Consider the following 15357-nt stretch of genomic DNA (forward strand, 5'->3'; position numbering starts at 1 on the left):
GGCGGAGACAGCAGTCGGGGCTCTGGAGAAGCGAAGATGGAGGCTTGGGGCCGTTGGGGACCCGTTTTCCCGCGCTGGGCTTCCCAACGTCACGGGCCACGTGGCCATTGACTGGATGGAATGTCACGAGGTGAGCCTATCAGAGAGCCTCGCTGCCCTGAAGGTGATTGGATGGTGCTCCTGTGGCTGGGTGTGGCATGCACCTGTCACTGCGGGCTCCTGCCATCCTAGGAGCGTCCTGTTGCCTGACTCGGGGAATGTCACCAAGATGCCCCACACAGCAAGAGGTCATCCGACCATATCAGCTGATTGATGCCACACCCTTTTGAGAGACATCGCAGTAATCTCCAAAACTGTAGTGATTTCAGCGTTGGTTCCTTAAGAGTCTGCCCTCTGGAACCCAAGTCCATCATAACAGAGAAGTCAACTATGGCCATGCTCGGGACATTCCTCAGAATCTATTGTTATTCCTGGTTAAGTCACCCTGACTTGAACAAGAACTCAAGGACGTGGCCTGCAGAAGACCCCTGGAAGGAAAGGGACCTGGCTGCCCCACTCCTGCCTCCAGTTACAATCACCCCTCACTGAATCTAGAAGATGAGAAATGGCAAAATCACAGTCTATACCCAGAGAACACAAACAAAAATTGCTCCATTTCAGTAGTAGTAGTAGAAGGCTGCAAGCCCTTCATTGGCTGAGCCCGTGACAACCGGGGCAGGAGCTGCTCTCATGAGAGGCTTTCATCATCCATGTGATGCAGATTGACAGTATTCAGTTCTGTCTGGTTTCTCTCCTTCAACGTAGCAATAAGCATTATTGCAACTGTTTTAGACACTAACCCTACTCACCATCAAATTGGTATTAACTGAGGGACACTTAGGTGCACATATAGTAGTAACATTCATCATGCAGATGGTGGGGGAGGGTGGGGAGGGGAGGAGGATGAGTATATTCACAGCTAAGGGATGCGGTGCACACCATCTGGGGGATGGACACGCTTGAAGCTCTGACTCAGGTGGGCAGAGGCAATAAAAGTAACATGAACATTTTTATCCCCGGAATATGGTGAAGTAAGAAATAACTTAAACACCCTACAGTAGCCTCCTAGTGTTGCAGTGACAGGAGAGTCACACATCTCTCTGGTCTAATCGAAAGCAGGAAGTGATCAAGCTTAGTGCGGGAGGGAGGTTGAAAGCGGAGATGAGCTGAAAGCTACAGCTCTGGCCCCAACAGTTAGCCAACTTCTGAATGCAAAGCAACAGTTTTCTATGGAAATTGAAAGTGCTTCTGCAGTGCAGACACGAATACGGAAGAGAAACGGCCTTATTGCTGAGATGGAGAAAGCTTGAGTGGTCTGGACAGACGATCAAAGCAGCTACGACATTGGCTGAAGACAAAGCCCGATACAGAGCGATGTCCTAACTCTCTTCCACTTTTTGACAGCCGAGGGAGGTGAGGAAGCTGCAGAGGAAAAGCTGGAGGCGAGCAGAGCTTGAGTCCTGCGGTTTAAGGAAAGAAGCCGTCTCCAGGACATAAAAGTGCAGGGTGAAGCTGCAAGTGCTGACGCAGAGGCTGCGGCAGGTCATCCGGAAGGTCTTGCTGAGATCCTTGATGGGGGCGGCGTCAGTACCGACAGGGGTTCCGTGTGCACAACGCAGCCTCCTATTGGAATAAGATGCCATCTAGGACTGTGATGTCTAGAGAGGGGAAGTCAGTGCCTGGCTTCAAAGCTTCCCAGGACAGTTTCACTCTCTTGTTAGTGGCCAGTGCAGCTGGAGACCGGAAGTGGAAGCCAATGCTCATTCATCATTCCAAACACACTAGGGCCCTTAAGAACGGCGCTAAATGTACCCTGCCTGTGCTCTACAAATGGAACACGAAGCCTGGGTGACAGCACATCTGTTTACAGCATGGTTTATTACATATTTGAAGTCCTCTGCTAAGAGCTACTGCTTAGGACAAAAAGATACCTTTAAAAGTATCACTGCTCATTGACAATGCACCTGGTCACCCACGAGCTCTGATGGAGATGCACAAGGAGATTAATGTTGTTTCCATGCCTGCTAACACACATTCCCTCTGCAGCCCTTGCATGAAGGAGTAAATTCATCCTTCAAGTCTTGTTATTCGAGAAATACACTTCATAACGATGCAGATGCCATGCACAGTAATTTCTCTGGTAGGAGAATGTAGGGAAAGAAAATTGGAAACGTTCCATTAAATAGACAGGATTCACCATTCTCGATATCATTAAGAATATTTGTAATTCATGAGAAGAGGTCAAACTACCAACATTAAGAGGAGTTTGGGCCGGGCGTGGTGGCTCACGCCTGTAATCCTAGCACTCTGGGAGGCCGAGGCGGGTGGATGGCTCAAGGTTAGGAGTTAGAAACCAGCCTGAGCAAGAGCGATATCCTGTCTCTACTAAAAATGAAAGGAAATTAATTGGCCAACTAAAAATAAATAGAACAAATTAGCCGGGCATGGTGGCACATGCCTGTAGTCCCAGCTACTTGTGAGGCTGAGGCAGCAGGATTGCTTGAGCCCAGGAGTTTGAGGTTGCTGTGAGCTAGGCTGATGCCCCAGCACTCTGGCCAGAGTGACAGTGAGACTCTGTCTCAAAAGAAAAATAAATAAATAATAAAAGGAGTTTGGAACAAGTTGATTCTAACCCTGATGGATGCCTTGGAGCTTCCAGGCTTCAGTGGAGGAAGTCACCGCAGATGTGGTGGAAACAGCAGAACAGGAATTACAAGTGGAGCCTGAAGATGTGACTGAACTGCTGCGATCTCAGGATTGAACCAGAGCAGATGAGGACTTACTCTTTATGGAGGAGCAAACAAAGTGGATCTTGAGATGGAACCTACTCCTAGTGACGATGCGGTGGACACTGCTGAGCTGACACGGAGGATTCAGGATATGACATAAACCTAGTTGATAAAGCAGTGGCAGGTTGGAGAAGACTGAGTCCAATTTTGCTACTGTGGGGTAAATGCTATCGAACAGCATCACATGCTACAGAGAAATGTGTCATGAAAGGAAGAGTCCATCAGTGTGGCAATCTTCATTGTTGTGTTATTTTAAGTAATTGCATCAGCCAACCCGGCCTTCCACATCCGCCACCCTGCTCAGTCTGAGGCCATCAGCAGGGAGGCCGGCCCCTCCACCTGCAAAAAGATGGCAAAAGGCTCACTGAAGGCTCAGGTGATCATTAGCGTGTTTTAGCAATAAAGCATCTTTTGTATACAGTTACGGGGCACAAGTGTAATTTTGTTCGATGGACATATTCCATGCACAGTGATGAAGTCAGCCTGGTAGTGTTGCCATCACCTGAATGACGTACATTGCCCTGGTCTGGTCATTTCTCAGCATCCTCCCTGTCCCCCTGGCACCCTTCCAAACCTCCACTGTCTTTCAGTGCACACCCCGACTTGTAAGTGAGAACTTTCCCTGTCTGTCTTTCTGTGTCTGGGTTGCTTCACCCAAGAGAATGTCCTCCACTTCCATCCACAGTGGAAAAGACACTATTTCTAACTTTTTCGTGGCTGAACAGTATCTATGTGCATATGTTCCACATTTTCTTTATCCAGTCATAGGTACTAGACACTTAGGTTGATCCCATATCTTTGCTACTGTGAATAACGCTGCCATGAAGGTACAAGTGCAGATATCTTTGTGATATAATCTCCCTTCCTTTGGGTAGATATCAGGTGGTCGAATTGCTGGGTTGAATAGTTCTATTTTTCGTTTGCATAGTGTATTTTTGACTTAGCTATGTACAGTTTGTGGACATAAGGCTATTGCACACTTCATGGGCCACAGTTTACTGTAAACATAACCTTTACATACACTAGGAAACCCAAAAACTTGTGCGACTCTCCTTATCGCAATATTTGCTTACTTTTGGTTTTCTGGAGCCAAACCACAATACCTCTGAGGTATGCCATGAGATATATGCACACACCCCCAGTGACTATATAGTCTTTGTAAAATTGGTGTGCAGTATAGGAGAAAACTCTAATAACCTCTGCTGGAACTAATCAGGCATATTTAAAGATGTAACCCAAATGTGTCCACACACCCCATACGATTGTTTTCTGACCTCTCCTTTCACATCAAATGCATCTTCAGCCTTTTCCCTGTATCTCCACATTCTTTGATATGGTGATTTTTAGAAGGAGCACTGTGTTCCATCCTGTGGATTCACTGTGACTTCTCTAACTGATTGAAAAGAGTCATTTAGGCTGTTGTAACTATATTTAAACTATAGAAGATTTCCTATATCTGGAGAAAAATACTCTAATGCCCCAATTATACACTAATCAAATTTCATATACGCTAATTATCACCTTCTTTGATTCATATATTTTTAAAAAATAACAGTTTACAGATAGATTTCGCGGGTCTCTCCATCCAATTAATGGCTGTCCTTCTATCCTCAAAGTAACCCCTAAGGTGGTGTTTATCCTTCTGATCCTTGCTCTCACACCTTAACTTGAAGCATATGTTCCATAAACAACATAGCATTGTCCTGAGTTTCAAAATAATTGTCGCATAAATGTACATCTATTATTCACTCACCATTATGATTTCAAGATTTACCCATGTTGGCATAGTGCTGGAATACACATCCACGTGCAAGGATGAGACAATGATTTCTTTCCTTTGGGTAGATATCCAGTAGTGGGATTTGTCACTGGATGCAGTTGTATTTTTAGTTTGCAATAACATATTTCTCATTAAGCTCTGGGCATTTTAGACATAATGCTATTTTACACCATATAGGGTACAGTTTAGTGTAGTCACACTTTTTTGTGCACTGGACACCAAAATAAATTGTGTGACTCCGGTAGTGCAATATTTGCTTTATTTGAGTGGTCTGCACCCAAGCCCACAATATGTCTGACGTATGCCTGTGTATGGGTACGTACAAATATATATATAAATACAAATATATATATGATATTTATTGGAATGTATTTTGTTATAAGAAAAAAAAGAACTTAATGCAACCAAGACTTTGAACAATCTACTAGATATTTTTACAAATAAGGAAACTTGATTATAGGTAAACAAAGGAGGAGTCAAGTGTCAGAACCAAGTCCAAAGTTAGCACCCAAGTTGCAGAAAACCTGACTTTATAGTGTGAGAATTACTGCACCCCGATCAGTGTATCTGTCCTGCCTAGAACGCATAAATTTGAGTCCGTTTAAAGTGAAATTATGGATAATTTTTTCCTTTCTCTCTACTTTTTTGGATTTTTGAAATTTTCCATGATGAGTGTGAGTTAATCTTTAAAATGAAAGTTATACATAATACTTTCCTCAATATGTAAACAGCACACTTGGATCTTATCAATTAGTTTACCTTCATGAAGCATTCTTCCATTAGTCCACCAGGTGGCAGCATAAGCACATTAAATAGCAGAAAACAGTTTCAGAGTGCAGTTTTTGGTCTCAAATTGGCCACTTCGGTTGTTAATTAGTGTATTTTGACATGCTACTTGCACAAAATATTCATTAGATTGTTTTCTGATGAAAGTGATTATATAGTCGTTGTAAAATTGGTGTACACTATAGGAGAAAAACTCTAATAACCTCTCCTGGCACTAATCAGGCGTATTTAACAATCTAACACAAAAGTGTCTGCACACTGCAAACGATTGTTTTCTGACCTCTCCTTTCACATCAAATGTATCTTGAGCCTCTTCCCTGTATCCGCACATTCTTTGATATGGTGATTTTTAGAAGGAGCAGTGTGTTCCATCCTGTGGATTCACTGTGACTTCTCTAACTGATTGATGAGTCATTTAGGCTCTTGTAACTATCTTTAAAGTATAGATGATTCTTTCTATATAGAGAAAATACTATAGTGCCCGAATTATACACTAGTCAAACTTGATGCGTGCTAATTTTCACCTTCTTTGCTTTATATATATTTTTTAAAATAACAGTATATGGATAGACTTCAAGGGTCTCTCCATCCAACTAATTCCTATCCTTCCATCCTAAAAGTAACCCCTAATCTCAAGTTGGTGTTTATCATTCCGATCCTTGCTCTCACACCTTAACTAGAAAAGTATGTTCCAGGAACAACATAGCATTCTTCTGAGTGTCAAAATAATGGTGGTACAAATGTACATCTATTTTTCACTTATCATTATTATTTCAAGGTTTACCCATGCTGGTGCAGTGCTGGAATACACATCCCAGTGCAGGTATGATACAGTGATTTCTTTCCTTGGGTAGATATCCAGTAGTGGGATTTCTCACTGGATGGCTGTTGTATTTTTAGTTTGCAATAAGATAGTTCTCATTAAGGTATAGGCATTTTTTTAGACATAATGCTGTTTCACACTGTGTAGGGGACACTTTAATGTCGGCAAAAGTTTTATGTGCACTGGACAACAAAAGAAATTATGGGACTCCGGTAGTGAAATAATTGCTTTATTTGAGTGGTCTGCAACCAAGCCCACAACATGTCTGAGGTATGTCTGTATATAGATACACACACACATGTATATAAATACAAATATATATATGATATTCATTGGAATGTATTTTGTTATAGTAAGAAGATAAAAAACTTAATGAAATCAAGACTTTGAACAATCTACTACATATTTTTACCAATAAAGAAACTTGATTATAGGTAAATAAAGGAGGAATCAAGGGTCAGAATCAAGTCCAAAGTTAGCACCCATGTTGCAGGAAAGCTGACTTTATACTGAGAGAACTACTGTACCCTGATCACTATATTTCTCCTGTGTAGGAATGCATTAATTTGAGTCAATAGTAAACTGAAATTATGGGAAATTATTTCCTTTCTATGTAATTTTTTTGAACTTGATATTTTCTATAATGAGTGTGAGTTACTCTTTAAAATAAAAGTTATAAATAATATTTTTTTCAGTATGTAACCAGCACACATGGATTTTACCCATTACTGTTCTTTCACAAAGCATTCTTGCATTTATCCACCGGGAGGCAGCATAAACACATCAAATAGCAGAAAACAGTTTCAGAGTGCAGTTTTTCCTCAAATTGGCCACTTCTGCTGTTAACTACTCAGTGTATTCTGACATGTCACTTGCACAAAATATTCATTATATTGTTTAGTTTTTTGATGAAAATGACTATATAGTCGTTGCAAAATTGGTATACACTATAGGAGAAACACAGAGGTCACCTCAGGTGGCACTCCTCAGTTATAGAGAAGGATAACAATCTGACAAAACCTCACCAATACGATTGTTTTCTGACCTCTCCTTTCACATCAAATGTATCTTGAGCCTCTTCCCTGTATCCGCACATTCTTTGATATGGTGATTTTAGAAGAGGCACTGCGTTCCACCCTATGGATTCACTGTGATTCCTCTAACTGATTGAAATGAGTCATTTAAGCTGTCATTACTGTCTTTAAACTAGAAAACATTCGCCACATACACAATATTCTGAGAAACATATTACAGTCACCTAATTAATCACTACTCAAGCTGGATGCGTGCTGTTTGCCATCTTTGCTTCAAAGGTTTTTAATAGATAAGAGTTTACAGGGACAGCTGAAGGTTCCCTCTGACCAGGTAATTCCTATCCTTCCATCCTAAGAGTAACCTCCAATCTCAATGGGTGGTTACCCCTGCTATCCTTCATCTCAGACCTTAACTATGAAAGTATGTTCCATAGACAACAAAGCATTGTTCAGAGTTTTAAAATAATCATTCACAAAAGTACATCTATTATTCACTTACTATCATGATTCAGGATCTTCCAACGTTGATATAGACTAGCTAATGCTAACTGCTCGAGTATATAATTTGTGAATGTAATGTAACTTATCACAACACACTGCCCTAAGGACAATCCCTTAGATTGCTTCCAATCCCTGGGAATGGCGCCTGTGCGGGCGCAGGTGCGCATGAGTTCCTCCAGGGGGCGCGCCGGGACAGGAATGGGCAGCAGCGAGCTGTGGCGTGCGGGCTCCAAAGCAGGAGCCTCCTCAGTCCAGCAGATGCTGCCACGTTGCACTCTCCAGTCACCGCGATTGACGACTCCGCCAGCAGGGACCCAGAGGCCCTTTGCTCCCGCCCTGGCGGCTGCCGTGTGCTGGGAGACGGGGCCTCCGCGTCCTCCAGGTGGAGGCCCTGCTCGTGCGCATGGGCCACAAGGTTTGCTGCGCGGGCTCCTCTCCAGAGCTTTGGCTGCTCCGTCCGTCGGGCTGCTCATCTTTTGCGGGCTGCTGCGTTAGATGCGTTCTCTGTCCCTGATCAGGAGCGGGAAGCCCGCGGCGTGCCACACCCGGCCATGTGGGGAGAGGTCAGTAAAGGGGTGGCGGTGGCCTCCCTCCCTGCGGGTTCCCCGTGGCTGAAAATAATGCTGCTGAAATGCCATAAGTCGTCACGTCGCTGCTGGGGTGTGTCGTGTCGTTAGGCCTCTGGTGACCGCACGTCAGCCCCGACCACGGACAGACTTGGGTTCCTGTCACTGTTCCCTAAGCAGCACAGTGCAGGGGCTACGCGCATGGCAGCTGCGGTGCATGAGGGACTCTGAGTACCGTGGGGGGATGTGAGGAGGACGCGCCCAGGTTTATGCAAACACTGAGCCGTTTTGTATCAGGGCCTTGAGCACCCATGCATGTAGGCCTGGAGGGGTGTCCTGGGACCCATCCCGCCTGGATAGCGAGGGACGACTGTGTTTGCACAAGCACGGGCACGTTGGGGACAGACATCGTGGGCTGTTCTGTACTCACGGACTGCAACAGTGGGCAGTGCCCAGCACCTCAGGCCTCAAATGGCAAGGGAAGTGTTGGGCGACAGTTGTCCCTGTCCTCTTGGCATTGCTGCAGGGTCTGGGTGTTGGGGACAAAGGGGACTGAGGGGCTGTGTGGGAAGCTGATAGGTCTGACAGCAGCCCTGGGACCTGGCATAGCGGACCCGATAAAGACAGGGCACCTCTCTGTCCCCAGAGGCATTCCCAGACGCTAAGCCTTGCCACTCCCCGGGGACCTGGGTCCCTCCCAGTGCTGCAGCCCTAGACAGCCTCCCCTCAGCCCCTGAGGTGGCGAGTGGCATTCCAGGTCCTGGGTCCTGTCTGCAGGGGAGGACGGGCAGGTCGCTCCCAGCCCTGATAAAAACTCCCTGTCCTGAGTCAGGACTCCTGTCCTCACAGGTGCAGGGGAACCGTGGTCCTCACAGCGTGGCCTGTGGGATGTGGGGTGTCGTGTACCCGCCAAGGGATTGCATGGGCTGCTGAGATTTTGCTGAGAGTAATGAGCAGCCTGTGTCTCTGGGCAGGGCTCTGCAGGACGTGCAGGTGAGGCAGGCTGCCCAGGTAGCCGGCAGGAAAGTAAAATCTCTGCCCCGGCCGTGTGTGGTGGCTGTCACCTGTAGTCCTAGAACTTTGGAAGGCCGAACAGTGGTCATGGGAGATGCTTGAGCCAAGGAGTTGAGGACCAGCACGCAAAACAACAAGAACCTGTGTCTACGAAAAACACAAAAGTTAATCTCGTGTGGTTGTGTGCGCCTGTAGTCCCAGCTACTCGGGAGGCTGGGGCAAGGGGATCGGTTGTGCCCAGAAGTTTGAGGTTGCTGTGAGCTATGATGAAGCCGCTACACTGCAGGCTGAGCATAGATGAGATGCATACTACAAAACAAAACAATAAAAAACAAAGCAAAAGTAACATCATGAAAAAAGAAAAAGAATAATGAGCCCAATAGAAAAAGCATCAAGGACCACACAGGGTACAAAGAAACATAACTAACCCCTGAGCAAGAGAAAATTTCAAAATTCACTTGCAATGAAAGAGATGCTAACAAAGGCAACAAGAGGCTATAATTTCCTACCTTGCAAACTACCAAAAGTTGGATGAAAAAGTTGGGTGGGACCTGATGTTGCTGAGGCCAGGGGACTGGAAAATGAGAGCTCACACATTGTCAGAAAAGCATAAAGTCAGGCAACGTTCTGAAGGGCAATTGGGCAGCATCGACTCAATTTCTAAATGCAGATAGCCATTGATCAAGCCTTTGTTTTAAATTTATATCACTTACATTATTTTCACCTTAAATATGTTGTGTGCACAGGCACGCCTTGTTCCATCGTGCTTCACAGGTGCTGCACATTTATAACTTCAAGGTTTGAGCATGGAGTGAACCTATCAATGCCATTTCTCCAACAGCACATGTCGCTTCTTATCTCTGCGTCACACTGTGGTGATTCCTGCAATATTGAAGGTATCTATCTACATTATTAGTCTGTTTGTTATTTGGATCTGTGATCAGTGATGTCTGATGTCGCTATTGCACTATTTGGGCCCCACAAACCACAGCCACAGCAGACAAAAAATGTAATTGGCAAACGCTGTGTGTTCTGATGCTCCACAGATCTGCTGTTCCCCCTCTGTCTCCCTGTCCTTGGGCCTCACTATTCCCTGAGTGGCAACACTATTGAAATTACGCCAATTAACCACCCTCAATTAGAGATTGGGGGATGATGGCGGACTAGAGAAACCGCCAGCCAGAGTGGCTCTGCAAGTAAGATTGATTTCAGAAGAAAGTGAAGAAAGAAGCAGGCAGACAGACACAGATCGCATGAGGGAGGGAAGGAAGGTGCCTGAAACCGCAGGAGGCTCCACGGGAAGACGCTGTGGGGCACAAGTGGAAGGAGAAAGCCGTCGGGAGGGTCTAACCCCAAGAGACGTGGAGACCAGCAACTAGAGTAGATGAGGCCGTAACAATTCTCCTCCCTTGCCTGTCGGACTGCTGGTGGGCTCCTTAGCGGTTGGAGAGACCTGCCAACAGCAGCCCAGAGACGGCCGGTGCCCAGGAGCGGTGAGCCTCTTGCGGACGGGACACCAGGCTCCCAGCTCCCCCGGGCACCTCCCTGCCGGCAGACGCGGGCCCATGGGCAGGCGCCATATAGCTCCATTCTCCCCTGCCCTCCCCTCCTCGCTGCTGCAGAAAGAGACTATTTAGCCACCACCTGGAGGCATCCACGGGGAACAGGACCTTTCCTTTTGGGGCTCTGTGACAAACTGAGGGGCACTTGGACTGTGAGCTCCCTACCCGCCAGCCCTCCCCGGTGCCGCCTGCCTGGTGACTCTAGCAGAGTGGGGCAAATCCTGAGGCAGAGAGACCCTGATCCAGCTTGGGCACTCTGTGGGGAACTTGAGACTAGCACTCCTCTCCCTGGCAGGGTCAGGGATTGATCTCTGGGGCCCAGGGGACAGGGGACAGGCCTGTAGACCAGATCCGGTACACCCAGCTCTTGATTGCATTGCCAGAGGGCACAGAAGGGATATCAGGGAAGCAGCCTACTGAGGCGTGTGTGCCTTCAGGGGCAGGTCAGCGTGCTTGAGGTGCAACCCTGTTCCCACAGCAGGGCCGAGCACCCAGCTCAGGCTGCGATTTGGGGCAGGGAACCTCCTGGCCGGCATCACAGCCAGGGGAGATCCGTTGGCTTGATGACCTGCCTGATGGGAGGGGCCCAGGAGAAACCACAGAACAGGGGAGGGTGGAAAGGAGCCAGGCCAGCTCCAGACTGCAGCTCTCAGACAGCCCCACCACTACATGCGGACTTTTCAGCTGAGTGGGGCCATTTCAGCCCCTCCCTGGCAGCTTTGCACAGGAGAGAACAGACCTTTGATCCCAGCCTACAGCATTTGTGGAGCCTGAGGGCAGGCTCACCCAACCCAGCCCCGCCCAGCCTCACTCCCCTACCTGCCCCACTGAGGTGGAGAATAAGGACACACCTGGACATCCCAGGGCCCCACCCACCAGCTGAGGCACCAGAGTGCCTCTCCAGAGGAACAAGAAATTGAAATATTAAAGAAAAATCAAACAGAACTTCTCAAAATGAACAATTTATTGAGGGAATGACACAACTGAGTGGAAAGCCTCAAAACGAGGGCAGATCAAAGACAGGAAGAATCTGAGGGCTGGAAAATAAACTTTTGAACCAAACAAGTCTCTGAACTGAACACTTGGCCCCGAAGCGGCCTGGCGCCGACTGCCAGGAGCACGGGGTGCGGGCCGCGCCGGCTACTGCTGCTCCGGGCCGTCCGGGGTGGCTCTGACGAGAGCCTTTGGGGGCCGCTGCTCCGGCGGGGCGGGGGCGGCGTACTTGCTGCGCGTGTATCTGAGCACGGCCTTGTTGCCCGCGGACACGGCGAACTTGCCCATCTCCCCGGGCAGCGTGAGGCGCACGGCCGTCTGCACCTCTCTGGCGGTGATGGTCGAGCGCTCGGTGTAGCGCGCCAGCCGGCCGGCCTCCTCGGCGATGCGCTCGAAGATGTCGTGGACGAACGAATCCATCACCCTCACGGCCGCAGGGGACAGGCGGAGGTCGTCGTGCACCAGCTTCAGGACCCTGGGGAAGTAGGTGGCGAAGCTGTCGCGGTCACGGCTGGAGCGGCGGCTGCGACGCCTCGGCTGCTTCTGCTTCTGGGTCGTCGTGGCCGATTCGGCCTTTTCAGGTGCCTGGGCCGATTCAGCCTCTTCAGGTGCCTGGGCGCCGGGGCAGGCCTCAGAGGACAGCTCGGACGAGGGCTCGGCCATGGCGGAGACAGCAGTCGGGGCTCTGGAGAAGCGAAGATGGAGGCTTGGGGCCGTTGGGGACCCGTTTTCCCGCGCTGGGCTTCCCAACGTCACGGGCCACGTGGCCATTGACTGGATGGAATGTCACGAGGTGAGCCTATCAGAGAGCCTGGCTGTCCTGAAGGTGATTGGATGGTGCTCCTGTGGCTGGGTGTGGCATGCACCTGTCACTGCGGGCTCCTGCCGTCCTAGGAGCATCCTGTTGCCTGACTCGGGGAAAGTCACCAAGATGCCCCACACAGCAAGAAGTCATCCGACCACATCAGTTGATTGATGCCACATCATGAACTTTTGAGATAAATCACAGTAATCTCCAAAACTATAGTGATTTCAGCGTTAGTTCCTTAAGAGTCTGCCCTCTGGAACCCAAGTCCGTCATAACAGAGAAGTGAACTATGGCCATGCTCGGGACATTCCTCAGAATCTATTGTTATTCCTGGTTAAGTCACCCTTACTTGAACAAGAACTCAAGGACGTGGCCTGCAGAAGACCCCTGGAAGGAAAGGGAACTGGCTGCCCCACTCCTGCCTCCAGTTACAATCACCCCTCACTGAATCTAGAAGATGAGAAATGGCAAAATCACAGTCTATACCCAGAGAACACAAACAAAAATTGCTCCATTTCAGCAGTAGAAGTAGAAGGCTGCAAGCCCTTCATTGGCTGAGCCCGTGACAACCGGGGCAGGAGCTGCTCTCATGAGATGCTTTCATCATCCATGTGATGCAGATTGACAGTATTCAGTTCTGTCTGGTTTCTCTCCTTCAACGTAGCAATAAGCATTATTGCAACTGTTTTAGACACTAACCCTACTCACCATCAAATTGGTATTAACTGCGGGACACTTAGGTGCACATACAGTAGTAACATTCATCATGCAGATGGTGCGGGAGGGGGGGGAGGGGAGGAGGATGAGTATATTCACAGCTAAGGGATGCGGTGCGCACCGTCTGGGGATGGACACGCTTGAAGCTCTGACTCAGGTGGGCAGAGGCAATAAAAGTAACATGAACATTTTTATCCCCGGAATATGGTGAAATAAGAAATAACTTAAACACCCTACAGTAGCCTCCTAGTGTTGCAGCGACAGGGAGAGTCACACACCTCTCTGGTCAAATGGAAAGCAGGAAGTGGTCAAGCTTAGCGCGGGAGGGAGGTTGAAAGCTGAGATGAGCTGAAAGCTACACCTCTGGCCCCAACAGTTAGCCAAGTTCTGGATGCAAAGCAATAGTTTTCTATGGAAATTGAAAGTGCTTCTGCACTGAAGACACGAATACGGAAGAGAGACGGCCTTATTGCTGAGATGGAGAAAGCTTGAGTGGTCTGGACAGACGTTCAAAGCAGCTACGACATTGGCTGAAGACAAAGCCTGATCCAGAGCGATGTCCTAACTCTCTTCCACTTTTTGACAGCCGAGGGAGGTGAGGAAGCTGCAGAGGAAAAGCTGGAGGCGAGCAGAGCTTGAGTCCTGCGGTTTAAGGAAAGAAGCCGTCTCCAGGACATAAAAGTGCAGGGTGAAGCTGCAAGTGCTGACGCAGAGGCTGCTGCAGGTCATCCGGAAGGTCCTGCTGAGATCCTTGATGGGGGCGGCTTCAGTACCGACAGGGGTTCCGTGTGCACAACGCAGCCTCCTATTGGAATAAGATGCCATCTAGGACTGTGATGTCTAGAGAGGGGAAGTCAGTGCCTGGCTTCAAAGCTTCCCAGGACAGTTTCACTCTCTTGTTAGTGGCCAGTGCGGCTGGAGACTGGAAGTGGAATCCAATGCTCATTCATCATTCCAAACACACAAGGGCCCTTAAGAACGAAGCTAAATGTACCCTGCCTGTGCTCTACAAATGGAACACGAAGCCTGGATGACAGTGTTGGAGAGTAAGACCCTCTACATCCCAACGACTTGTCTTAGGCAGGAGCCTGGCCAGGGAAAATAGCCTAAGATGAAAATAGCACCCAGCCCTCCAGCTATAGTTCCAAGAAGAATGCATTCCATGACATGCTTGCTCCAGGGCATGCTACCTGCAATTGTTCCCGACCCCCTGCCAGGTTGGGGTTGAGTGATCCATCACAAACAGCTTCTGGTGCCATTGGGATGCTGACTGGGGCTAATTAGCCCACACCCAAGCCTCATCATCCCCCCACTCTATTTTTCTGTTTCTACTTCCTTGTTTCTGTATATAAAACCTACTAATAATCCAAGTAAAGTAGACCTTGACAACCATTTGCTTGGTCTCGTTCCTCTCTCTCGCCCATCTCTTTCAGGCACGGTCCCCCTCGCCCCACCGCGAGTAACAAAAGGTCCTGCGTGCCGGGACAAGTGGCGCCGAACGTGGGGCTCGAGGTACGGACCTTTGTCGGATGACGCCCGCAGTAAGCTCCTTGGCCGAGAAACCCCTAGAGAGACCTCCGTTCTGCCGCTCACAGAATCGACGGTCTGGTGAGTAGATTTTTTACATTGTCATCCCATCAAGATGGGCCATTCATTGTCTAAAGAGGCCGTTTTTATCAAGGATCTCAAGGCCTCACTCAGAGAGAGAGGAATTAGAGTTAAGAAAAAAGACTTAGTAAAGTTTTTTGTGTTCATTGATCGTGCTTGTCCTTGGTTTATTATTGGTGGACCTGAGATTCACCCACACAAATGGCAAAAAGTAGGTAGAGATTTAAACGATTTACTTCTGAATCAGGGCCCAGATGCCGTCCCCGTATCTGTTTTTTCGTACTGGGGACTAATCAGAGATATTGTTGAAGGGGCAGATTCAGAACCCAATAAAAAG

At 48.1% G+C, this 15357-nt stretch overlaps 1 protein-coding gene across 1 annotated transcript; it reads right to left on the reverse strand.

The window, feature by feature from the left end:
* Positions 1-12034: 12034 nt before the first annotated feature.
* Positions 12035-12550, reverse strand: LOC142865814 (histone H2B type 1-F/J/L-like). Its single transcript, XM_075999167.1, has one exon. The coding sequence runs from the start codon at positions 12548-12550 to the stop codon at positions 12035-12037; it is 516 nt and encodes a 171-aa protein (XP_075855282.1).
* Between the last annotated feature and the right edge of the window lie 2807 nt (positions 12551-15357).

The sequence above is a fragment of the Microcebus murinus genome, chromosome X, assembly GCF_040939455.1.
Source record: "Microcebus murinus isolate Inina chromosome X, M.murinus_Inina_mat1.0, whole genome shotgun sequence".
In the NCBI taxonomy this organism is placed as follows: domain Eukaryota; kingdom Metazoa; phylum Chordata; class Mammalia; order Primates; family Cheirogaleidae; genus Microcebus; species Microcebus murinus.